Raw genomic sequence first — 27,026 nt, forward strand, 5'->3', positions numbered from 1 at the left:
GTTTTGTAAGGTCAAGCTACAGCAGTTTAGGGTGACGGGAAAACCCATTACAAGGTGAGTTATATTGACAAAGGCTGGAAGAGGCAATTTATGCTCTGGAAAGCCTTGCATGCAACAGTGCAGTATTTAGGCTGTTCTGTTTGTCTTGTACAACTCTCTTGTTATACATAGCTTGGGGGTGTTCCTATAATTGTACTCAAACTATAAAACTCTTATGTCTGTACACCTTTTCTTAAGTAATCTAAACCTTCAATGTGTCTGCACTATATAAACAAAGTGATTATATTCTCATGTTTATGATATTCAATGTTTGAAGTCTGTTGATAGTGTAATTAGAGCTTTAAAAATGGAGGTTGTTTATGTGCTTCTGATTAGCAGAGAGAGAGAGAGTTAGCGGGAAGTTCCTCATGACTGTAGGCTATATGTGGCGTAGAGTCAAAGCGCAATAAGATCTAATTTTCCAGGAATGATATGTGCTCGCTATAGTGCATATAAAAGAAAACATTCTCGTAAATTAGGTTCTCTGAAAGATTGCCCCAGCATGTTCACTGGGAACAATGAAGAGCCTGCACTGGCAATGGGAGATGAGCACCGACAGATCTATAAATTATACTCTTTTATCTTTTTCCTCTTTCTTCTCTTTCTTGTCTTTCCTCCCTCTCTTTCTCTCTCTCTCTCTAAGAACAAAGCACCTTCAGTTTCTGCTCAGGAGTCTCGGTACACAGGTGGGTTCCTGAGGGTGAAGGATTTGTTTTTACTATTGATGTTCACACTTAAAGTATAGGTTACAGGGTGCACATTACCATGCTTGCAGTACAGCTGTACAATTTTAAATTCTTTTAATTCTTTTAGTTCAATAAAAATAATTATAAATTGTGACTGGGGCATTTATCACTAGGACAATGTGTGCATATATGCATTTATTGGATTTAAGCACATGTATAAGGTATATAAAGTAACATTTGTTTGGTCCGAGAAAATGGGTGTGAAGGTAAAAAACATACGACAAACAACTTTGCCGTAAAGAGCATTAAATGGTTATACATTTTCTTCATGACAATTATTCATCAGAAACTATGGAAAACACTGCTGTTCAGAGCATTGGCTCATAATTCATGAAAACCCATTACAATACAATAACATAGGTATTCACACTGTCTGGCATTTTGACAGTCATGTACAACCATGCCAATTTTATGGTTTTATCCCCTTTTTTGATTAGATAAAATCTGAGAATGATAAATAGGTAAAGCTCTGCCCTGGCACAAATTGTGTGTGGTGGTTAGTGAAAGCATAACTAACTAAAGAGAGCCCACATACAACTGTTCTGACCGATGCCACATCAGCCAGTGGGCAGTGAGGACACTCACCTCTTTTTCCAAGAGCTGAGACTGTAAAGATGCAATCTTCTCCTTCAGCAACTTATTCTCTGTCTTACACATCTCTATTTCCATCTGCATCTCCTGCATCTCTCTCTGTCTCTGTTCTTTCAGCTGCTCCATCACCTTATCCTAAAAGAGCAGGAAAAAAAGCAGGGAGACAATAATTAGTAAATGAGAGTCATATAACATAAAACGGTATTTGTGCTATGCCAAGCAAAATGTGGGACACGGTACCATGAGGACAATTAGCGCACTGTTGTCAACTTACCGCTGCAGAACATTCACCTGTGTACAAAGTGAAAGCCAATCAGAACTGACAATTAAATGAGTCCAGACGCGCTAAAGACTCATGCCAAGGAATGACTTTGACCCATGCCAAGAAATGACCCACACCCAGAGATGACAGATGACTGACTAACCCCAGTTGTGAGACCATTGGTTAACTGAAAACTGACAGTTGCATTAATGCATATTAAATAAATATTAATGCATTTTTATTTATGCATTAATGCATAAAAATATTAATGCATTTGTAGCTTTCACCAAGACAGAAGCTACATGGTTGTGGGGCAGTGATGACCTCATTTCTTCTTCTGAATCATGGCAGATCAGCTATTCATTCTATATGTATTTATAGTTTCTTCTTCAGTAACACAGAAAGCTGCATTTCTTATGCACATTTTGTGGCATTCGCTGTTTAAAAGTTTTCTATGGGGCTCACTCCAAACAGACAAAAAAATGTGCCTTTTCAATAAATTTGTCAATTACCCAAATGGGTGTGTGCAGAATCTTTTGCTGACATGAATTCAAATATGCTTTCAGAATTTCTCTATCACCCCTAGGTTCTTTGTTCCATTATACCAAGGAGAGTAGATCCACACTGTGTTGTCAGACTATTACTGGGGACTGAAGAGAGATGCTCCTGAGGCTAAAAAGAGATATAAATCATACATTGTACATTATAGAAGTAAGTTTATAAACATTTTAAATGTAATAACAGACTTATTTATAAAGGTTAGGTGTCCTGTCACTTAAAAACAATATGCGATAGAAAATTCTAAAAAAAACTGAATTTAGCATAAAGGTCCACCAATATTAGTTGAGAAACAAAACTAAATTTGCCTAGTGTTATGCAAATGAGGACAAAATGTCACGCAAATATTGCACAAACTGTAAAATATTTTGGCAATCCACATTTATGAATGGAAAAGCCTGTTACTATGACACTACTTACTAAATGTCATTAAATCTGCTGATATGTTTTGTTTTTTGGCCCATGATCTTTTACCATTTTGTCTAAATCCATTGTAAAATTCAGTTTTCATAGGACTATACAAGTGCGTATGCAAACATGACCAAATGCTGATGTGATTAATATATTAATGTGCATTAATAATGAAGATGTTTGCCTGATGGTGCTATAGATAAAAAATTTAAAAATGTGAAACCTGGGAGCAATATTAATTTCTTACAGTATTTATCTATTCATTCTACAAAGTGATAGCCAGCATTTTGACTATCAGATATAATATCTGATGCTAAAAAAAAAAACACCAAAAAAAAACCCCATAAGGACAGAATTATATAGTCAATATGTGCATTTTTCATATGCCCTAGTCCACCTGGACTGAATATAGAAAAAAGCAATAAAGTGATAGGAAGTAAAGAATTTTTTCACACTAAGGAATGCCATTGAGAATGTTTCTATATTTAAGGATTTGACAGAGACTCTTATTCAGATAAACGTACATACTTATTAGCATGACAGTACATGTACTCCCTGGGAATCAAATCCTTAGTGTTACTGGTACTTGCCTTGACCTGCTGTACCAGGTTAGCTAAAGGAGCATGCATATAAAACAGAGCATCTAAAACAGAGATTACATCTGTAGTTGAACATCTGAATGCTTGTGACTGAAACCACAGATTACAACAGAACACAGACAGCTTTTGTAAATAAGAAACAAGAAAAAGAAAATTATTCTAAAGAAGGATTTCTTCGTCAATGAAACAGTTTGGGTCAAAAGCTCCTGAAACTGAATAAACTAAGAGAGTGGCCTGAGACTGAACATTCTGTCATTAACTCACCTTTGTTATTGATTACTTATTTAGACCCACAAAGCAACAAGTTTCTTCACATCCACTTCCTCCACCTTGCAATAGCAATGCTTCCAACAATCTTATCACCACGTTTTCAACCCAAGTTTTTTTTTATTATCAAACACTGTAAGAAACAGTGTTCTGGAAACAAGAAACAAAGAACTGTAGACTTTGTGACACTTAAGAAAAACCTAATTCTACAGGTAGGCTCCACAACCCCTTAATAGAAAATCTGTAAGACTGTAATGATGACCATATTTTAGTGATGCAAATACAAGGCATAAGTTAAAAGGTAAGTTAAAACATAAGTTAAAAGATATGAAATATATAAACTGTGAACTAAATTATTTGTTGACCAGTATCATGAAAGATGCCTGTTCTATAACCATCAGTGTCATAAATATGTTTTTCAAGGATGTATTTCATAACCCACAGTGATTACTGCGCATTTGCAGCAAATACATATATTTGATTGGCACCTTTGTCAAAAAGGCAGACTGCAGTTGATTTTACAAAGTGTCATAAATCTCTATGAAAAAACAAAAGCTCACCTTGCATCACTTTAATTACATGCACGAACCACCCGTTCCTTTCTGCCAACACCCACAACCATGTGCATCCCATATTACACAAGGCATGAAATTACCAAAACCCACCTTGTAAAGTAATGAAAATACTGATATCATACCATTATGCTTAAGATACAGTGATAGTCTTTGTGCAATTTGAAAATAAGCCTGTGAGAGTACACAACTACTCTGAAGGTAAATAAAAAGATTTAACAGGGCCATACTGACTCTATTATACATTACTCACATATTCCACTCTTGCTTGTTCTTCTGATTATCAGGAAACTCGTGTTTGATTCAAATAATATTGCACCTAATGAACTTTAGCAGGCAAAGCCAGAGACTCTCTCTATGTTCCACAGATTTTTCCCTGTGATGTGCAAAGTCAACCACAGTGAGAGACCACAGAATGACTGCAAAGCAGGATGGTTGTGGGAAGCAGCTGTGCCTGTAGCTGAAGCCAAAGTTTACAACTACCAACGACCACCAATCAGCAAACTCGCAGATCATGACACACCTGGCCATGAACTCTCACTATGATGATATCAATATTAGTAGAAACTGAGCAATATGAAGACAATATATGTGTTTTATTTATAATGGTATCCATCACTGAGAAAAGCAATTCAATTCAACTTGAGTTTATTTACTATATATTTTTGAGCAGGCAAATCCCCTCACCATGTATACATAATGCAGAAGGATCCAAACATTTTTTCACCTATTCAATACTGAATATGTTAACCTAGCAAATGTGGTAAGCAATTTGGTAAGATAATATTCTGTATCTTATTTTCCCCCCCCCCTCTTTTTTAATGAAGGCTAAGATTACTGAATGAAAACTAATCAGGGTGATCATGAGGATACTCACAATCTTACCCCAGTAACAGTGACAATTATGTGATTTGTCATTATATGTTTCGTCATGAAGGTGAGGCTAAATTACTATGTGAGAGTTCAGAAACACCTGTTTGAAAGTCCTGACACCTGTGGAAATGAAGGAAAGTATAAGGTAACTTATCTGGTAAGGATGTTACCAGACAAGTCCTGAGAACCATGCTATCAACTGTAGAACACAACCATATATATTTATTCAAAGCAGTTTTATTCCAGTCTCTCTCTCAATTAGAAACAATTCCCTTATCTCTACCTTCTCAACAAGAGCCTCCTCAAGAGTGGCGAAAGCTGCATCTGTGTTGCTGGAGTCACTTTGTAGAGACGTCACCCTATCCTTCAAACTTTCCATTTGCTTCTCCTTATCCTTCACTTGCTCCTGTAGGTTTTCAATCTAAAAAAGATAACAAGAGATAGAGAGACATATAAACAGAGAGAGAGAGAGAGAGAGAGAGAGAACAGAAGTCAGTCTTTCATGCTCCACTATCGCAGTTTTACAAAACTTTGGAAAAGCTATCCATGAAGGCAAAGGCAAAAACAACAGTCAACTTTGAAATATGGGTGGCAAAGCACGATTACAATCCTAATTCAACAAAGCAGCAAAACAGTCCTTAAAACCTATCACTACCCTCATCAGGTAGGCAGACATACATTAAATTATTCCTATTTTGTGCCTCAATAAAAGAAAACACTTAAAACTGCAAAAAAAGACATGGTCATATTCCCATACTCTATAAAGAAGGTCCTGTCAACATTCCAGTCATGGGTACATTGTCAGATAATACCAAAAAATGGCCATTTCGCAAATGAATCAAATTAGACCTCCCTGACCAAGGCGAAATTGCTAAGTGCTGAGGGTAATGGCTGAGGGGGTTTATCTCCAAAGCTAAAGAGCACAGAGTGAGTGGGAAAAGAAGTTATAGAGACCAGAGATAACATTTCCCCGGCATTATTACACCACCCAGTGAAGAATCGTTTAAAGCAGAGATGAAGCGATATGAGACCTTTGGCCCAGGGGGACCTGAGGAGAACCAGTAAGATGGAGGGAAAAATGTAATTGTCAGTGAGGGGAGATTTTGGGCAGAATGATAGCTTGCTTCATGTACACCATGTTCAGTCCTTGCTATAGTTAGACAATGAAGCACTGCAAATTGTGATTTGTTTTTTGGCTGACTTATGGTTACAACTTATGGTAAAAATGTCATTAATCTGAAATGTTCCAAAAAAATGGGTTAGGCTCATATGTATTTTTGAGCTTGACAATGTACGCATTTGTCTAGAACTTCTGAGGATGGTAGTTTTCTCAGATAATGTAGATTATTCCAAGAACCAGCAACAGTTAATCACCAAACAAAATATTTAGGCTACCTTCTGCCTTGATGCATTTATAATCAGTGGTGAAAAGGATTCAGTTGAAGGCTGAAATATTTTCCACTTTTTTTTCTTTCTTTTTTTTTGCTTCCATTTCCACAATCAAATCATGGGCTGGACTTTTGCTTTCTGAACTTGATCTATCCACCTCTGGATCCTTTCAGCTCAGGGTATCCATCTCTGGTTATAGAGGCCCATAAACCATCACAGTTTGGTGATTTCCCTGCTCAGACACACTGGATAACCCTGATAATTAACTGATGAATAAACTCAGGTTGGTGCACCAAACTGGTCCTTCAGGACTGGATTTTGACAACTCTGGGCTAAAAGGAACCAGAGGTGGATAGATCAAGTTCAGAAAGCAAAAGTCCAGCCCATGATTTGTTTCTAACCATCTGGCTTTGCTTATTAAACCAAAACAACTAAAATAAGTTAGGTCACACATAGGTCATACACATTCTAGTATCCAGGGTATTGGTCATGAAATTATACTGATAATAAAACCTAAATAAAAGAAAATGAATTTTTCTTTGCTAAAGCAAAGCCATACGGGGCCTCACAGTTTCTTGGGCACAAAAGTGGAGTGGAGAGTTTCTGAGAATGTGAGTGAACATCTTCCCTGGCCGCCCATTGCTCAGCATGCGTGTTGTTCTCATGGGGCCTTGGAGGGCCTTATTTCAGGGCAAATTTAGCGTGGTGCTCTGGCCAGCAGATAAACCGTTCTATTCCTGCTGCTGCTGCATTTTCTTTGGCCGATATAGTCAGCAAAAACAACGCTACTGCCGAAATATTTAAGTGCGCCAGGCGGCCTGTGTTCCGAGCAGTCTGGCAGAGGGAAAAAAGCTGCTTGACCCCTAACGCTGTTTGCTGAGAGGCAAGGTGAACTCACTTTTTAGATAATATTGGATATGGACATCAGTGTTTTCTGGAAGTAGGACTGGGAAAAAAGCTGTCTATAGACAGGGCCACATGGATTCTGTTAGTAAAATGCTTTTCCAGGGACCTTTAGGGTTTGTCTTAAGTTGGAACATTATATATATATATATATATATATATATATATATATATATATATATATATATATATATATATATATATATATATATATATATAAATTTATTTATTTTATTTTTTTTTTTGTTTTTTGTTTTTTGTGTTCCTTGTTCCTTATGTTGCTAACACCCAGGATCGCCACATCCTTCACTACGACCAGCTTCTGCTGTTTATCCACCACTATGCCCGTTTGGTTAACCATTACCATCTTGTCTGTCTGTATGTGGAAGTCCCACAGGATCTTAGCACAGTCATTTTCTATCACCTTTCGGAGTATATGCCACTTTGACCTTGAAACTTCCAGCCTGTACACAGCACAGATGTTTCTGTACACTATGCCAGCCACTTGGTTATGGCGTTACATGTATGCTCTGCCTACTACCATCTTGCATGCTGCTGTTATTTGCTGTATTGTCTCAGGGGTCCTGCCTGGTGTGGTAGACCACAGCTGCTAAAAATCTTATATTCAGAGCTTGTTCCTATGTTGCTATGATTAGTGTCTCTGTGCCTTTTCCAGCCATTAGTAGAATTTCTCCATATCAGCCACTTCCACTATTTGCATGCAGTGCAGGGGTTTATCCTCCCATGATAGACACTGCTACTCCTTATTTCCCTCTTCATGTGTCTTTTGGTTGAGGTATTCACTAAGCACATCATCACTTGGGGACATCATCCTGATGCACTCCTGGATCTTGGATGTTTCATTCTGGATATTGATTATGATAGTCACTAGTCCTTGCCCCTCCTCCTTCTGCTTGGGTTTTCCTCCACCATGTCAGTGGCCTCTATTTCCTTCTTAGGCCCACTTAAGCCAGTGGGGTATTTGATGACTGGCAGAGTGTAGTTGCTGATAACCCAGATCTTGTTCTTCCCATTCAGCTTATTTCTCAGGACGTGCCTCACTCTTTGTAGGTATTTGGCTATAATGTTCACCTTGTGGCCTCTTCATGATTTGCCTGTGGGATTTCAAGGTACTTGCAGCTGTCTTCAACGTCTGTTATGTTACCTTCTGATTTTTTATATATATATATATATATATATATATATATATATATATATATATATATATATATATATATATATATATATATATATATATATATTACAGCCAGTGCACACCTCCACTGAATAGGGAGAGGAAGAGCAAAAGAGAGAGACACAAATAATGAGTTGGACCACCTACACTTGGAGTGCTTGAACTGTAAACTGAGCTGGTATATCATAAACATGGGGACATCTCTGCCTATTCAAGGCCAGACTACTAGCTGCTTCCCTCGCTAAAAGACTTAGAGCATTGCTGTTACATAGGATTCTCTATTAAGCCTTGCCCACTACTACGCGATGATGCACTCATATGGAGAATGCAAACAGACTTACCAACAGTACAAGACTACCAAACATAGTTTATATCCATCAGGATTAATAATATAGTTTCCCTAAAGCAAACCCAAACGAAACCCACAACTCTGAAGCCAAGGTTGGTTATCAGAAATGTACTGTAATTATTTTGCTGTTGGATTCTCTCTCTTCTCTTTTTCTACTTTTCCTTTTTGAATTTTAACCATAAGCATGCCAGGATGTGAGTGGGTTTGCATGAGTCTATTTTTAATGATTTTCAAATGCTTATTCTCTTTTTCATTTTTTGTGTACCTTTTTCCTCCTTTTTTCAAGGTTTGTCATCACCTCTGAAAATACAGTTGTGCATTGGGGTAAGTCAGGACAGGCTGGCCAGTGGCCATGGCAACGCATCTAGATGGTAATTGGCAGTGGATTAAACCATGAGTATTAGAGGATGGGGTGATTGGGCAATATTCAAGGATCCAGGATTGGAGAAAGGCTTTGAGGGGCATTGCCCAGGACATTACAATACATTATAGTCCAAAAAAAAAAATAGTAAAAAAAAAAAAAAACCCCACAGAGAACCATGAATGTGTTGAGTACTGTTACAAATGTCTGTATATTATTCAGAACTTAAATTAGACAAATTCATTAAAGATAAAAATCCCCATATGCCAACACAATCTCCTATGCCTAAGTATGCATGTACATACATACACATCCACTCACAGATGCATACAAAATCCCAACGCATCCAGTCAGTATGCCTGTCAGATTTTGCCCTCTTGTGTCTTGGCTGGGCAACTGCAAATGGAATTTAAACATTTACTCCTCTGATCAAACAGCAATCAAGAGATTAAACAAATCAAACAAGAAAAAAAGGAAAAAGACATATTTTACATGGGGGGTGGGGGGGGGGGGCCGTGGCTAGGAGAGTATGGTAGGTGGTCAAAAGATGAAAGGCTTAAGCAGCCTCCTACTTCTTGCCAGCTGCTCCAGTGTGATATCATTCACATCCTCACTCAAGGAAACATTACTCATATGCTACCAACGAAAAACTACAGCTTTCAGTGATGACATCATGAAGGACATAGGAAGTAATAACTTGATATGCCAATGTGAATGAGCAAGAATTGACGGACACTAAGATAGTGAGAGAATGAAATCATGAGGAATTCAGGAAAGAAATCAGGAAAGAGATAGAAAATGATAGAAAAATGTGAGACCCCAACACAGTTTCATATGGAACAGCTCTCTCAGCACCACTGGCCTCCGATTTCTAAGCTAGCAGCAGAACATATTTATATTGCTTCAATAGCAATATTCTTCCTCTGCCCTCACTGCACATTTTTCTCGTAAATGAACTGCATAACCCTCCACCACTGAAATGGAAGAGCAGAGAGGCGATAGAGCACAGCCAATAGAGGAGGAGAGTATATGAAAGACAGAATGGGAGAGGTCTTTAATATTTCACCTCCAAACAGTTATTACTTTCTCATTTGCTCAAGAGAATGGGTCAGCCATAGTCCTTTTACATTTGTTATGATTTGATGACCTTTCCCATATTCATCACTGTAATTTGCACACTGTGATTTGTACACTGAAAGTGGCCTGGCCAGTGCAGGCACAAATTAGCTAAGACCCGCATTTCTTTTCATTGTTTCCTTTATGCCAGTGCCTACAAGTACTGGAAACCTTTGCAGAATGCAGTAACAGTTTATTCTAATTTAGTACACAATCTGTGACATGGAGTAAATTCAGCATCATAATATCAACTGAATTTAGTGCTTACAGAGGTATATTTGAAAAATGAACAAAATAAAATGACAGATGGCAAGGTAATCCTAAAAGAACATTTTTGGCTTTTGCCTTTTCATTGCAGTTGCTTCAAAAAGAAAAAGAAGTTTGCTTATGAGTATATAATGGTGAGTGCACACACATGTGTAAACATGCAGATGCAAATGCTCTCCAAACCATCTTTTTGCTCCACTACACCATAAAATGACACACAGTTGCCATAGCCTCTGGTCAGTTGCCATTCTGGACAGTCACATAAGGGAGCTGATCAGAAAAGTGGGGAGAAATCTGCAGTCCAAAACAGGAACATCTCGGAGACGAGATTCGTTACGGATTTTCACGTGCATTTGGTAGCGATTTAGTTAGCCTGTGGGTAAGGGGAATCAATGTGTTTGTGTGTGTCTAAATACAAGGCCTTCTCTGTGTTGAAGAAATACTAAGCAAACTGAAGAAAATTTAGAGTGAGGCTTTTGCCCCGTTATGTGTACTAAAACAAGGAAACCGACAAAACAGAGTAACAGAGGCAGGTTTAGAACCAGACTTGGGTTGCTAAATTCCTTTAAAAGTTGTGAAACAATGTAGTCTGCAGTATATGTTAATGCCATGATAACTAATAAAGTACATAAACTGTCTTTAACTAGAAAGAATATATACTTCAGTCATTGAGTCCTAGAAAAGAGTTTGCCATCTCGTTAATGATGACAGTTGATTGGTAAGTTATTCAAGCCATTTGGAACCTTATAATGTATCATTTGCATTCCCTTAAATTGAGATATTTGCAATCAATGGATAAGCCATTAAAATCACTGTATTTTACTGTATGATTTCTGATCTAAATTAAATTAAACAGGCCATAACTTTGCATTTAAGCTGCTGAAGACTAACGTGGTTATAAGGGGAAAGGGAGACCACTGAAAGGGTTAGCATAAAGGGCTAACATGTGTGCTACCTCTCGTAGTCCAGCACCCCCCGCATAAAACACATCCCTATCACTACTGCCCAGGCCTAGGAATGCCGCCCTGATTGCCTATGCAATTATCAGCCACTTTCACTTGTTTTTCTCTCTTTCTCTTTCATTCTTTTCTTTTTCTCCTTTTCAAAGCATTTTCGTAAAGCTTTGATCCAAGCTGGGGAAGAAAAAAGGGAAAAGGACAAAGTAGGAGGGAAAAAAAAGAATCAGCCCACCCAGCCGAAATATCTGCAGCTGTGCTTGGGTCTACCCGTGGCCCACAGCAGGGGCTCAAATCGGCTTTATCAAAGGGTTATCACTCCCTCTCATCGTTCCGAACTACCATGGGCTCCTTTGCCTCAGGCAAATGGCAAGTTGACAGAAAACTAATACTCCATCAATCCATTCCTTCATCACAACCACAGAACATCTCTATCTCCCCCTCAAATCTTCTACTGCAGCCTCGTTCCCTTGATACATGGTCTTCTCCTCAACTATGGGATGACTGGCTCTAGTGCTTCTCATCTGGGAATTATTATGGGGAAAGGGGACCGTCCTTCATCAGGAAGGTCCCCCAGAGGACCTTCCTTGGCCCTGTGATCAATTGCCATCTGGTAATCATTGATAAGTCATTAAGGATTGAGTGGGTGGTTGGCAGTTAAACACAACTTGTAAATGATCTCTTATCGGTATGGATATCAATTGCTGGAAGTCTGTTTGGATCTGCACTAGATTCAAGAACGGGATATGTAGGGGAAGACAGTGCTTATCGATTAGAAAAAGGAAAGCTAAGAATTCTAATCCTTGCAGGGAGACAGAAGAATAGAAAGGAGAAGTAAATATGCGAAATAACGAATACATGTCAAGATTAGATCAAGGTTGATGCACATTTATACTTTACAGACAGGAAATAGTGAAAGAGGTAGATATACTGAGAAAGCGAGAGGAGCAGGGTGTGTTGGCCACAGAGCCAAAAACAACTCTGTCTAGAGGGTAGGCCACAGCTAGCCACCAGGAAACCAACCAGCAACCACACATAGTTAATGTGATGCAAACACACCTCCTGTGAGCATGTTTCTCTGTGTGTGTGTGTGTGTGTGTGTGTGTGTGTGTGTGTGTGTGTGTGTGGCAACTGTAAAAGCTTATACAAAATACTGCCAGAGATTTAAAATAACTGTTCAACACTTCTGTGGTACAAAAAGTCTGTTACAATATAATAAACCTAATATAACAAAATATAACAATATAACAAAGCAGGCTCAAACAAGCTTAAAACATTACAATGTAATTATCAAGTATGACAGAGACAATGTAAGTGTTGCTCAACCCAATAGAGTATACAGGTGTCTTATTTTTGTTTGTTTCTTTATCTTGCTTTCTTTGTGTGTGGCAATTTGTAGGAGAGAGGGCTCAGTGAGTAGGGGTTATTACTGTACTCAAGCAATGTGCAGCACTTTTGAGAAATCAGTTGTTTTCACAACTCTGTGTAACACATTAATGACTCCCAGTGCAATCGTGTCTTTATAGGGAAATGAAGAGCTCAGCACATAAGCTGCACTGGCAACAGAATCATTATTTTGGCCGCACAGAAACAGTCAGGCAGCCCTTAAGGTGCAGCAATGTTAACAGCCAACACTTTTAACAATACACATTCAAATAACCTGGGTTACTGAGCACAGATAACCCTGAAAAGTGTGAGATCATGCACGCACCTGTACTGTGTTCTTAAGAATGTGCACACACATACACGTACACACCTCTGCTGTATCCATTCATTAAGAAAGTCATGATGAGAACAGTTTCAGCTGTGGGCCTTTTGGAATGCTGGAAAATAAACGTGAGCAGCAATATTTCTCTCTGTCCACAAGGACAGGGTAACATGAAATAAAAAAGCAGGGGAGACAAAAGAGTGCAGATGAAAAGAATCAAAGTATGAAAATGACTTGGTGAAAGAGAATGACAAAGGGAGGTTAGGAAAAAGGCAGCAGTGGAAGAGAGAGGAAGAATAATCGGGAGAGAGTAGAATACAATTAGGGAGAGAGAGATAATACAATTAGGATGAAAGGACAGAAAGACAAAAACAAGTGTCAAGTAGGACAAAGAAAGAATGAGAAAGTAAAGTAGAAATCGAGGTAAACTGAAAATGAGGCTGCAAAGTTTAGGAGCCTCAACAGACCTGTGGTAGTACTGTAGCCAACAAGAGTTACAAATAGAAATCACACACTATAGCAACTCTGCTATACTATATTATGCACACTCTGGCAGCTCTTGGTCTGTTAATAAGATCAGTTATGTAAATCAGATGACAATTAGATGTGTATACTGCACACACGGAAACAGGAATGCATGTTCATGCACACACACTCATAGAAAATTCTATTACGCTGAAGTAATCCAGTGGAGCTATCACTGGGATAAATTGCTGTGGTCAGCTAAGTGTGTAATCAAAAAGGCACGTAACAGAGAGACACACTTCCTGTGCCCAGACAGGAAGCTGACAGATCGGGACACCACCCCCAGCAGTAAATCAGACACTATTAGAGCTTCATATAAAACAGCCTCATTACATGTCTGTTAAAAGCCTGAGTCAGTGCTGTAATGCAGGATCAAAGAGACACCTGGCTTTGGTTGCATTTACACACACACACACACACACACACACACACAAACAAACACACACACATCCCAGGAAGAAAAATGCTTTGAACACAGTGTGACAACATTGTAGCAAATCATTTTCTTATCTTACCAGTCCTTTATGTGTGTCTAGAGTGTCTGTGTACGCCTATAAGCAATTGTGTGTCCACACCAGTAGTGCCCATAAGAGAAGTTCAGTGACCATACTTTGCCATTCTTAAAGTGCAGGGTTGCAAATCGCATGCCAAGAAGCACTTTTATCTTTACTCCATATCACCTGAAAATGACCAGTGTACTGCCTATTTGATGTGTCCAACCAGACACTACATAAACACATAACCAGAAAATATACAGACAACCACTGATTCAGTGCTCATTCCTTATCAGCATGCAGGCCTGTGCAAGGTGGAGCTCTTCTAACTAATGCCAACCTCACGGACAGGACTGATGTGTGCGTGACTTGTAAAACTTTGCTAACTTAGAACATTCAATGTCTGTCTGAGCAGCCCTGATGACAGACCTGGGGCTCCAGGGCAACGGAAAACCCTGCGCAACAACCTACATACAGCGCATCAAAGGCACGACCTGCACAGCAGAGTTGAACCTGTGTCGTATCAAGCAAACATCATCTCTGACAGATCTAGGGCTCTTAGATCATTCATTTCAAATTTGTTTTTCTTTCACGTTGCTTACTGTTGTTTTAAGGGCAAAATGTAAGAACTGTTTCCTGTTGCTCCACAACGATGCTGACAGTGTGTTGGTCTGTACTCTGTGTTAGTCCATGTGTATGCTAGTGTGCAAATGTGTGCAAGGTGGAGGAGGACATGGTCAAACAAAAGTTACGCCCACTCACTCTCATTACTCATCTTTTTCCATTTGAGATGATTTTGACTTCCAATGCCAGATTTCATATTTTCCACACCATTAGTTACCTAGTCCACTATTTTTAAAAAGAAGGAATTTAATGTTTGGATTATGTATATATGAACCAACAGATGTGGGTATTAGATTTAGCTTGTTTAGCTAAAAGATCTTATTATCATTCCTTTATTATAATAGTTCATGTACCGTTCAGTCAAACATTTGAATGACAAACATTTACCTGTCTCTACATACATAGTGGCACAACATAACTATGATTAGCATTGAACATATTCAAATAATCACCATTCCAAACTCTACACTTGACACATCCACATTTTCTTCTCCAATTTTAGTCACCAAATTACTGTAGAGAACATTATCAACAGTTCCAAAGAAAAATGTATTCATTAATCCCTTCACTAAACCCTTCTTAAAATAAGGTCATATAATAAAAGTGAACCAAAGTCAAGGCTTCCTAGTGTTATTAAACTTATGTAATCACAGCATTCTGTATATGTTATCAGTTATGCTATGTATGCCACAGAACTGTGTTTAATAAAACTATAAGCATTGTAAAGATGTTTAAAATCAGGTTTATAAAACAATATAGGTTTCATGTTTTGAAGTGTGCAGATGCAGGGTAATAGTTTTTTTGTGGATAAGGAACATAAGACTATAAAAAAGAACTATATTATAGTTGAGAGGGTATGCCACAGCTAGCCACCAGGACACCAACCAGCAACCACATAATTAATGTGATACAAACACATCTCCTGTGAGCATGTTGGTTGGTGTGTGTGTGTGTGTGTGTGTGTGTGTGTGTGTGTGTTTTAATTTCGGATTGATACTCACTTTAACTAGTTACTGGACATTCATGTTGTACATTTGTTGAGCGGGCTAATTTCTCTCCCGTTCATTGAGGAGTGTGTTGGGCTTATCCATGAGTGTAATTTTGTTTTGAAAACTACTGAGGACAATGGGGACCAGGTGTAGCATTAAGTTCAGCTGCCCCTCAAATTAGTATTGGAGCTGAGTGAAAGAGGTTCCCAGGGTCCCCAGCATAAATTATGCCTATAGATTTATCTGCATATTTGCAGACACAACTCCAGGCATGGACTAGCCAGTCATCTCTTTTCCCCTTGTCTGTCTGAGCTGAGAGACAGGTTAACAGAGATCCAGAGGTGTGGAGGAAAGCCTGTCCTTCCCCTCAGCAACTCCTCCTGTAAGTTATGCGCTAAGGAACCATGAGACACTGGAAGTTCGGAAAATCAATCAAATCCTCTGCATGCAGTAGACAATATCTGCCTGCTGACAGATAGAGTGGAACACCTGTGACACACTAGTGGAACATAAACCCTTCCCATGCGTGTGAGTTAATCTGTCTTTCTGAGGGCTGAATGAGGTTTGGCGCCATGAGAACAGAGCAATCCAGGAATGAACTGGAGGAAAGCTAGAAGTTTACAGGGCAAGATAGCCATGGCTCTTTAGCTGGATGGTAAGATGTGTGGATGATGGCTGGACAGACTAAGTTGGTTCTGAGTAAAAGCCCCAGAGCTGGACATGAGAGAGGGAAATTCAGTCCAAGCATAAAATAGAAAGCATGTTTTTATGAGAGCTGTACTTTCATATTTCTTTCAGGGTCCAATCAAAATATCCAAATTTCCCTTTGAAAAAGTACACATCAAATAAAAACCAAGCTAAAATAAAAACATTAGCTATAAGATAGTGTAACCCATCCAGTAGTGCTCCCATCCAGTTCATACTTCATAAATAATACAGTCATATACAATACAATACAGTGGTGCTTGTTAGCACCCTGATATAAGTACACACATGGCTCAAGGGCTGTTCAGGTAATTACGTGACTATACGTAAAAAATATGTGAAGGTCACCATAATATACCATCCTTTCAGAGACTGCTGACCCAGTACAATAACGTCAATATAAATAGGCAATATAAGTGATGGTAAGTAAAGTCAGGATAACACTTCACCATTCTAGGAACAAATGGCATCGAAGATGAGTCATGATGAGAATGAGACAGGAAAAAGTGTCTTCACTTAATTTATAAAAGAGAAAAGAGCCAGAAGTCAAGAGGAAAGATAAATGGGGGGAAAGAAAAAATAGGATTAGGAGCAGTGAAAGGTTGCAGACTGAGAAACAAATGGGTATATGTATATGTGTGTGTTAGGTAGTTGTGTCTAGCTCAGGGCTGTGCAGTGAGATCCCTGCAGGCGGCTCTAAATCAGTGATTGCAGTTAACCTTATAAAAGTCATTCGGGTTGTGAAAGGGAGAGACTACAAGCAAGCTGAACACACGCTCATATTCACAGACTGCGAGATAACACGAAGCTAAAGTCTGTTTTCATTAAATCTTGTTAGACTTTGCACTTTCCCTCGACCTTTTAATCAAAAACTTTAATTGAATCACAGAGACACAGGTTAAGCCTTTTTAAGGGTGAGCAGACATGCCTCAGGCTTGACACTGTTTCACCGGCTGACATCTGACCATATGTGCACATATGTCTCAAAGGATATCCCCAATGCCACGTAACAGAATCCTTCATACAACACAGTTGAAAGCATGTTTGCCACGACTAAGCTAATTGGAACAGACACGTCTTCAAGTCTTAAACCTCAGTGGACTCTACCAGGTCAAAGCACCATCCAAGCCTGGTCTAATTTACAGCCAGACCAAGTCTATGGCAATCTGGTCCAAATCTTGTGCAGCTCAGACCAGAGGACAGGGTAACTGAGGCCATCGATTGTCCAGGCCAAAACCCAGGACAGTTAATGAGCACACAGAACCCAAAGCAAACAAATGGGCCCGATCTGCGTGGCGGCCTGGGTCAAACTCGGAACAGAGAAGCGCGTGCCAAAAGCAATCGAGACTTAGGAGGGCCCAGACCATACGAAAGCCCACAACAGCCTGGGACGATCCCAGCCGGGAACATGGCAGCAGAAGGAGGCAGAGAGCGGCCAAAACCAACGCAAAAACAACTTGCCGGTGCAATTATGGAAAGAAAAGGTTTGTGTAATCAGAGAATATAGTGCTGTCAGGCATCTTTTATAGTTCAGCGAGGTGTTTTGTTTTTAAAGAAATTACGTTACAATGTAATTGGAACTAGCCTGCACAGCATGATCTCATAATAGTAGCATTTCCAGTGCTGGTGCCATCTTTACTGCAGGCATTATTAGCAATATCATGTTGTCCTCATTGCCTTTACGACCTGCATCAGCTATATTGCAATTGCCATCAACTCTATCGAACGCAACACTATCACTGCTGGTTCCAACAATGTCATCAGCAGTCACCCTTGTTCTCCATCACCACAAAATCCACTTTCTGCTGTCATCACCACACCAACAGCACCAACAGCATTGCTATAAAATGAGATTTGTCAGTAACCTCCACCAGCATTCAGCTTCAGCACTGACCTTCTTTTGCAGGACACTGATCTTGCACTCTTTAACGTCCAGCATATCCTTCAGGTCGTGCATCTCTCCGCTCATTGTGCTCTTCTCGTCAGTTATGTCCTGCAGCTGTTTGATCTTCTTGTTCAGGAAGGTTTCCCTCTCCTCCAGGCGCAGGCGCAGGGCATCAACCTGAAGGAGACAGCAACGTCAGCCAGGTGCAGAGGGGTTCAAATCAGGGTGCTGGATGGTCATTCCCATGGGGAAATGTCACACTGCATATGAGCTGTTCACAGCAACACTGGGGGTGCATGGTAATACTGAAATAAAGCTCAGCATAAGCAAACAAACAAACAAACAAACAAACAAACAAACAAACAAAAATGCTTTATTTTAAATAGACCCAATCCTGATTTTTAAATGTTTTCTCAACAACTGTAAATTGCTACCAAAAAATTAGTTCCAGAACTCCTAATAAAACTAATTTTCTCTCATGGGTTTAATTCTATTACTTTTAATTACATATCAACAAAGAAAAAATAGAACTAATGTTAACACAAAAGCAGTAATGTAATACCATCCTGTCAGCAAAGGATATACATTTGAAAGCCACAAGTGTATTACAGAATTGCATAACACATACAGACACAGACACAGGTTTGGCTCATGCATAGTCATGCCCACCCACAGTGGGTAAATATACTGTAAAATGGCAGAGACATGGTCCCGCAGTCTATCACGGTCTCTCTTACTCTCACACACTCACACACATACACTTCGGTCTGTATGCTGCTACATGAGTTACTAAGGCTTGATTGAATTTCCAGGCGTTGGTATCCACAGTTCTGGGCTTGGCTAGTGAGCAGTGAGTAAGCCCATATGAGTTCCTGAAGTGTTGGTGAGCTTGTTATCTGGAGCCTTAAATGAGGCTAGGGGACACACATGTATTCAGTACTCCTGCACCATATATGCCCATCACACAACATATTTTATTGTCCAAAATAATGTAAACGGCAACCAAATGGAAACCTGAGAGCTTTGCAAATATTGTAGCAGCATTGGGAACAATGATATTATTCATGTCTAAGCAAATGTAAAAAGAGTAAACTGACTAATTCTTCCATGAACTTCAATTAGCTGCCCTTAACACACCCTATTCACTTCAGAAAAGAATGTAAGCCTTTATTTCTACTGAAAAAAAAAGTCATAAGAGAGAGAGAGGCAGACATAGTCAGAAAGAGAGAGAGAGTGAAGAAAGAGAAAGCGAGTGAGCCTGAAAGAGTGAGGGCACTCACTGAGGTAAAGCCCTTTACAGTAGTATTACAGGAGAGCAAAGATCTTCTCAGCCTGAGATGGGAAATTATTTATCTAATATTGCTCTACTGGTGATGACGCAACCTCATGATCCTAATCATGGTTTCTGTCTGTCTATCTCTAGCACCCACTGGTTGCAGTGACACTTGTAATGCGTAGTTAGCTGGCATGCTGTCATTTACAAGGAATTTGTCCTATGTTCAGCAGGAAATCGCTCCTGTCTGCCCAGTCTAATTCTTTAAGCTCTTAAAGTGTGCCACATGTGGGCCTCCTTATAAAACACTTGCAGAGTGTATGGAGCCAAGACAGGCAGAGCACTTTTACAGACAGGGCACACATTTAATTTTGGTTCCTCTCACTTGTTAGCGTAAGACAGCACCATCAATCTCCACTTAAAGTATGCTCAACAGATTTTCATCTAATATCAACTTCCAAGTAATGGCTCATTAGTATCAGTCATTTACAAGAACCTTCACAGGTATAATTTTCACTGGTGGTATGGCAATCGACACACTATGTAGTTTTAAGAAAATACGGAAATCACTGAGTTCCACATTGATATTGCAGACTATTGAAGACTAATTAAAGCAGTTATTTGCTTTATTTGGTAAATACTTTTGGATCTTAATTTGCAAACATTAGCAAGACATGATAGGAAAAAAGTACTGATGAATCTTGTTTAAAAAGTGTTTGCAGTATGTGGTGGTATCTTTTTACAAGCTCGCACCGTTTGGTTATTCACTCTCTGACAGGCAAAAAAGTATTACATGGATATCATGAGCAATCAGTGCATTCAAAGAAGACATCAATGAACTGTGAAGCTTTAATTTAGCAGAAACATTTTAGTTTATGTATTGTCTTCATCACTTGGCTTTTATATGGAAGGATTTATGAGAACATGTGACTCATGGTAAGATCCTCTACAACACTCTCAAAATTTTTAAACACTCTACCACACCCCAATTTTTCTTCTGGAGAAACGTGCGCTCAGAACTTTCTAAAATATATAACTCTATAATTGTCAAATGCCTCCAGACTATGCCCTCTTTCTTCTTACTTCTTATTTCTTCAGTAAAAAGTGGGCTCTCTGTCATCAGTTTTCATGGGTTACATAGCAGAAAGTCTTATCACTGAACAGTCAATATGAAAAGATTTAAAATATAAAAATACCACACTTGCACTTGCTATATATTATTATAACAAATATAGTGTTGAAAAAATAAGACTTCACTGAAGAGCTACATGACACATAAGCCCTTCATAACAACTGACATGCGTCAACATTAATAAACACTTATTCCAACAATCAGCTGACATAAAAGCTGTTTTTATCAACTTTGATCTCTGGTTGACATAACAGCTATGTCAGGTGATGCTGATTTTTAGTAACATTAAAAAAAAACATATGGTTCATTACTTTGATTGGGAAATGTGGGAGGGCCTAAAAGGCTGGCCAATGGTATACAACCAGCATGTGATCTCCCGAACTGCTATTTCTACCTTCTTCCATTTCGGTTTTTATTTACTGAAATATGCAGATGACATTACTTTACTTAGTTTACTAAATGAAAATGATGCATAAATGATGAGGAACAATATTTATAGCATGTCACTGCACTTGTGTCAAACTAGTAGTGGTGTCAAACTAGTAAACTGGAACTCAGTGAAATCAGGGAAGACAAAGGAAATGATTTTTAGAAGGGATATCAAGTGGCCACCGGTAGAGATTATAGGTTGCCAGTAGAGACAGTTAGTGATTTTAAATATCTTGGTAGTTTTGTACATCTGCCTGATCTTTGAGGGAAACTGTGATGTCATATACAAAAAAAGCATTACACCAGCTTTATCTCTTTAAAAAACAAAAAAAAAACAAAAAAAAACCAATCTGAGTATGAGGTTAGTCAAACTTGTATGGAATTAGCATATTATTCCCTAGTTGAAAGTGTTCTAAGTTATAATATGACAGCATGGTCTGGAAATTTAAAGTGAAGGGCACAGAAAAGCACAAGATAATTGTGAGAATTGGAAGTATGAAGAAATCAAAGACACATAGAATACTTGAATCGGATCAGACTTATAAAAAGGCACTGAAAATAATTATGGACATACTACGTCCTGTCAGCTCACAATTAGAACAGTTACTATCAGGGAGGCATTATAAGATACCACAGTGTAAAACTGCCACATTGTCAAACTGTAAAACCTATAGCTCAGTGAACTCACTTAAGAAAGTATACATATCTGTGTCATTACAGTGTCAAGGCATTGCAGAAGGACTCACAGAAATCTTATAAATAGCCAAATGGAACTCACTTAACGGTTAGAGAAAATATATATATAACTCATTTAGCTCTTGGCATTACATAAACATTCATAAAAAATTTAGACATGTAGCCAGATTGGACTAATTTAACCTATTTAAGCTAACTGTAATTCTCTTTTCAATAAAAAAAAAAAACTTATACAGGTTTGGTGTATACAGATTTTTAAACATTCACATATGATAATTGTTTAAAAATATAATTGTATAAAGAAATAAGCATTTCCACAATTTACATATTTATGTATTGAGCATTGAGTATGTTTGCTGATTGTAGCTTATGTTACTGTTTTGACAGTTAAAAGACAAAAATCTATCATTACAGGATAAAAAGTGTCAAAAACTTCACTAAAATATGTTACTGTTTTAATGTCACTGTAGTGACAGTACATGAGATACTACAGGGTTTTTGAAGTCCTAACTTTTGTTCAATTTTACTAGCAGCTTTACTTGCGAAAGTGTGTCATATTACCCTGACATACCAAAATAAAATGCTGAGCTGCAAAGCTAGTTATCAAACATGCAAAGTCACTTCTCCCAACCCGGTGGTATGATACGTCCGAATGTCATGAAAATCTTTCACTCGACACAGCCTAGATGTTATGTCAACTTGACATCAAAGTTGACAAAAGCAGCTTTTATGACAGCTCACATGTAAGAATAAGCTTTCATAAATCTTAATGCATTTTGATGTCAGAGCTTGTGCAAGTGTCATGTGACATTCTAAACAGTGTCCCTAAGTGAAGTGTTATCTTACGTTCTAATAAGGTGTTATTACAGGCTTCATCATGAAGTTAGACTGCATAGAATAATGGCAGCAAACTCAAATAACAGGTCCTAATCTTCCCTTAAAATGTCTACACAACAATATATTATATATCTCACATTAGGGATAAATACACTCTTCTCACTCACACATACAAACATACATATACACAGAACATGAGCTAATGTGCTCATATGAAAGAGCTGGTGAGTGAAATGATGCAGTCTGCAGAGTGTGTTTGATCTGAATAAACAGGGACAATCTCTCCCACAGGTCAATATCAACAGTGCATCTCGACACAGTACAAGGACAATCTTTAATCCCATCACCACATTATATCATAATGAGATCATGGTACATTAGGGTGTCTGCACATGTATTTATGTGAGGATGAGAGTGAGTGTCTGTGTGAGTTAATCTGCATGTTTATTAAGAAGTGCTGACATATGGGGTTGATTTTGCACATGTGGGTTTCTCGCTTCGGTGCAAGTGCCCTTCTCAACACTGGGGCATAATGTGTGTTCTGTAAGTTCTGCAAGACATCTTTGAAAAGGGCATTCACAATGGATTGCCTAGTTCCTGTTGCCTTGAACTGTTGCAGAGCCCAACTGCAACATGAGGGGACACAGAGAGACAGTTAAACTACCATGAGGTTATTGTTGGTAGCAGTCCCACATTCTACACGGCAAACTAATTTAAAAGAATAGGCAAGACAGAAAGTTAGCCATCACCACAGCAATGAGGGACTCATTCACCTCGAAGTATTGGTTCCTTTTTTTCAATTTAGCTGATGACCAGCTGTGTACATATGACTTTGCATGTGTGTATGCACATGTAGGCATGTATGCGTGTGTATGTGTATTAACCCCACTGTTGATAAAGTAAAGTTCAGTCAAGGAAGACTGCAGCAATGCATGCCTCATAGCATTTATAGACACACACACACACACACACACACACACACACATACACACACACACACACACGTGCGCATGCATGCACACACACCCACACACACGCACACACACGCACACACTAAAAAATCTCCATTGCAATGGCCTATCCTGCTTTTCACTCAGCAGCACATCATTTAAGAAAGTCCTTGATACATTTTCAAGATCTTGTGGTTGCAGAACTATTAATTCTTGGCCAGAACATTAAGTGTGTTTTTTCTTACACACTCCTCTTCCTCCCTCTCTCTATATCCCCAACATCCCTATGGTCAGGGTGCTCTTGACAGCCAACTTTCATTTTGGCCTTTGGGTAGTATATAAAGGAAAAGAAAGAATGTAAAAGAGCAAGGCAACAGTCAGACATACAAAGAAAAATTAAGGCTTAATTCAATTCTTTATCATTCTCTTGAGCTCACTAACAGTTTTATATTCACAGAACACTAACTCTCTCTCTCTCTCTTTCTCTCTCTCTCTCACAATCTCTCTTTCTCTCTCTCTCTCTCACACACACACACATACACACACACACACACACACACACACACACACACACACACACACACACACACACACACACACACACACACACACAGCATCTTTCTAGGTTCTGGAGCACTGTATAAAGGTGTCAGCCAGCAGATAAACAGAACTAATGTCAAAGGCATGCCACAAAACCACAGAGAAGAGTCCAGGGTCTGAGGCCCAGTGGTATACAGCAGCTCCACTCCAATGAAGACAACTTAAACTTAAGTGTCATTTATAAAACCTAGTGGATCTCTGCTCATACCAACTCGTAGACACTTCTGCCCTGAATTGCCTCCATATCTTTAATAGCAGAGATATAGCACTCATTAAAACACACTTATTCGAACACATTTGCTGCTAAATGAATCATTCTTCATGTTGCAGGACATTATTGCAACTATTGCTCTTTATGTAACAATTAATAACATTCTCTCAGCTGAGATGACACGACAAGGGCAGAAATAGCCCTAAACTGCCTCAGATGTGGCTCAAAGAGGAGGTCATTCCTCAAAATATCTCCCTGCTCTGTTTGAAGTGGTCTCATAGCTTGACTCCAGTGTCTGTCTGGTCTTCATCAGTAGCACCATGAGCTTCCAAAGACCTGACCAGGCAGTCAGACAAATTAGGTATAAAAATGTAACCTTTCATATGAAATTACAAGTGAAATATTGACTCCAGAGTTTAGGGGACTATAAAAGTGCAAAAAAAGAGCTTGAGAAAATAAAGAAAATGGGCGTCGCTGGACATAATCTGTAAAAGCTAGGTGCCGTGCGGACACAGAGTGTCTTTATACTCATGCCAAATGTGCAAGGATATCAACCAGAATTGCCAGACTAGCTGGTCACCTAAGGGCAAGCTTTTGTTAATGTACTATAAGTAATTGTTCTAGGTGAGTACTAAGTGGGGCACTCAGGGTGTATTATTGTGGAATGAGAGGCATGACCTTCTGTAGCCATCGCGGCAATGGACAGCGGTCAAGGAAAACCAGCCCATCCATCACGTCTGTGGTGTGTTCCAAAAGTAGTTTCCGTTTTACTCCTTTCCTTCTGCCTTCTTTTGCATTAGTGCTGATTTCCTACCACAGGTTTCACACTGAAACCCCCTCATCCATGAGACCCCTCAAGAGGTATGTTAAAGTCACTGCTCTGTAACAGAATGAGGGTGAACAGAGCTTTGAGGGGGGAAAAAAAACAATATAATTCAATTTTTTTAAAGATTTCCAGACGTGTGTGTGCATGCACATGCGCATTTCTTGAGGTTTTCAGGTGGTGTAAGAGTACCGTACTTGCATCTGACAAAAGAAAGGCAACAAAATGCTAATGCTAAAAGAAAGCTACTTATTGAGGTGAACTCACATGGGCAATCTCTCTCACCTCTCATATGATGCCTAGCAACTCTGGCCTTTATCACTACTGCCATGTACAGTAGTAAGTACAGTAATATAATATGTAATAGCTCACTGCATACTACACAATACCTACTGAAAGATACCCCAATCATCTCTACTCAGGATTTATATATAATACATTGGATATTTGTACTGCAAGTTATAGTGTGTACGGTAAAGTGTACAGTGTGTATGATATATGTATGATTATGTATGATTATGTGTACAGTGTAGATCTATACTGTTATATTGTGTCTGATAATGAGTGTTTTGTGTTTTTAACCCTCTTAAGTCTAAGGGCATGTTCTCTGTTTTTGTATATTTTTTTAAAATTCACTGAAAGGTTCTTACTTATAGCATGATACCCATATGTTTATTATCAAAATATTCAGAACAATCTTAGCTCTCTTCATAATGAGGTACCATTTGACTTCATACTGCACTGATGTGAGAAGTTAAGCACCTAAAGTTTTCACTCACCTTCGCTCTTGTGCAAGCATGATGTGACAATAAAATTGATTTTGAATTGAAGCTAGGTAGGGGCCACACCTGCTTCCTTTATGTAGAATGAATGTAGTTTAATCATTGGGACCAGAAGGACCTGAAAGTGCATGCTCCTAGACATCAATTTAGCTGACAGGATCATATCTCTTAGAAAAAAGGTACGGGGTTGTGCATGTGTGTTTTTAATGTTTCTGTAATAAATAATACATAATAATAGTGTAATAAAGCTACAATATTTAGTACTTGGTCCTTGGAAATAGTAAACTCTAGAAACTCTAAATCTTAAGTGATATACATTAGGTTCATTTTTGCTTTAGGGTTATGTCTGTAGCTTGTGCAACATACAGAAACGTGTCATAAGATGGCTTTGTCACACTGGCTTACACAAAGGTGCAAACAGGAAGTGCTGATTTTTGCATACTCTAATTGAACATACATCAACATAGCAATTATGCTACACACATTCAAAAGTACACTTTCCATCACCCAAGCACATCCAAAACCTACAACTCAAATCACACCTGCTGGCATTTTAAACAGATGCTTTTAAACAGGCTGTTCCAGACGCTTGTTTGCTGCAATGCATGCTGTGAACCGGACCAGCCCAACAGTGCCTTTATTGTGCAGCCACAATGACCTCACATGATCCAAAGAAAACTATGCATTGCAGGGTGATCACAGGGTTTCCACTGCTCCAGCGGGAGCCGTCTGGAGCACACAGCCCACTTCCTTGGTCAGATTTTCCACCATTCTGCACATCTAGTCCCGCAGCGGCAGCCTATCTGCCATTAATCATCATTATCACCCAGCTCGGAGCGCCGCTACAGGGTGCGCTATGGATTGCTGTACGATGCTCGCAGCTTGATTGTTTTTCCTGCCCGAGCACTC

The 27,026-nt window shown here is 38.9% G+C and overlaps 1 protein-coding gene across 1 annotated transcript in view; it reads right to left on the reverse strand.

Moving 5' to 3' along the window:
- The window catches only part of LOC113578892 (ELKS/RAB6-interacting/CAST family member 2), a 162,673-nt gene that overhangs the window by 96,108 nt on the left and 39,539 nt on the right, over nt 1–27,026 (reverse strand). The window contains exons 9-11 of the mRNA XM_081703839.1: nt 18,394–18,561; nt 5,202–5,339; nt 1,371–1,511 (exon numbers count right to left, since the gene is read on the reverse strand). Coding sequence (XP_081559965.1) covers nt 1,371–1,511; nt 5,202–5,339; nt 18,394–18,561 — 447 coding nt within the window. The remainder of the gene's footprint in view (nt 1–1,370; nt 1,512–5,201; nt 5,340–18,393; nt 18,562–27,026) is intronic.

Source organism: Electrophorus electricus, chromosome 20, assembly GCF_041902795.1.
Source record: "Electrophorus electricus isolate QZ-2024a chromosome 20, ASM4190279v1, whole genome shotgun sequence".
NCBI classification, from domain to species: Eukaryota; Metazoa; Chordata; class Actinopteri; order Gymnotiformes; family Gymnotidae; genus Electrophorus; species Electrophorus electricus.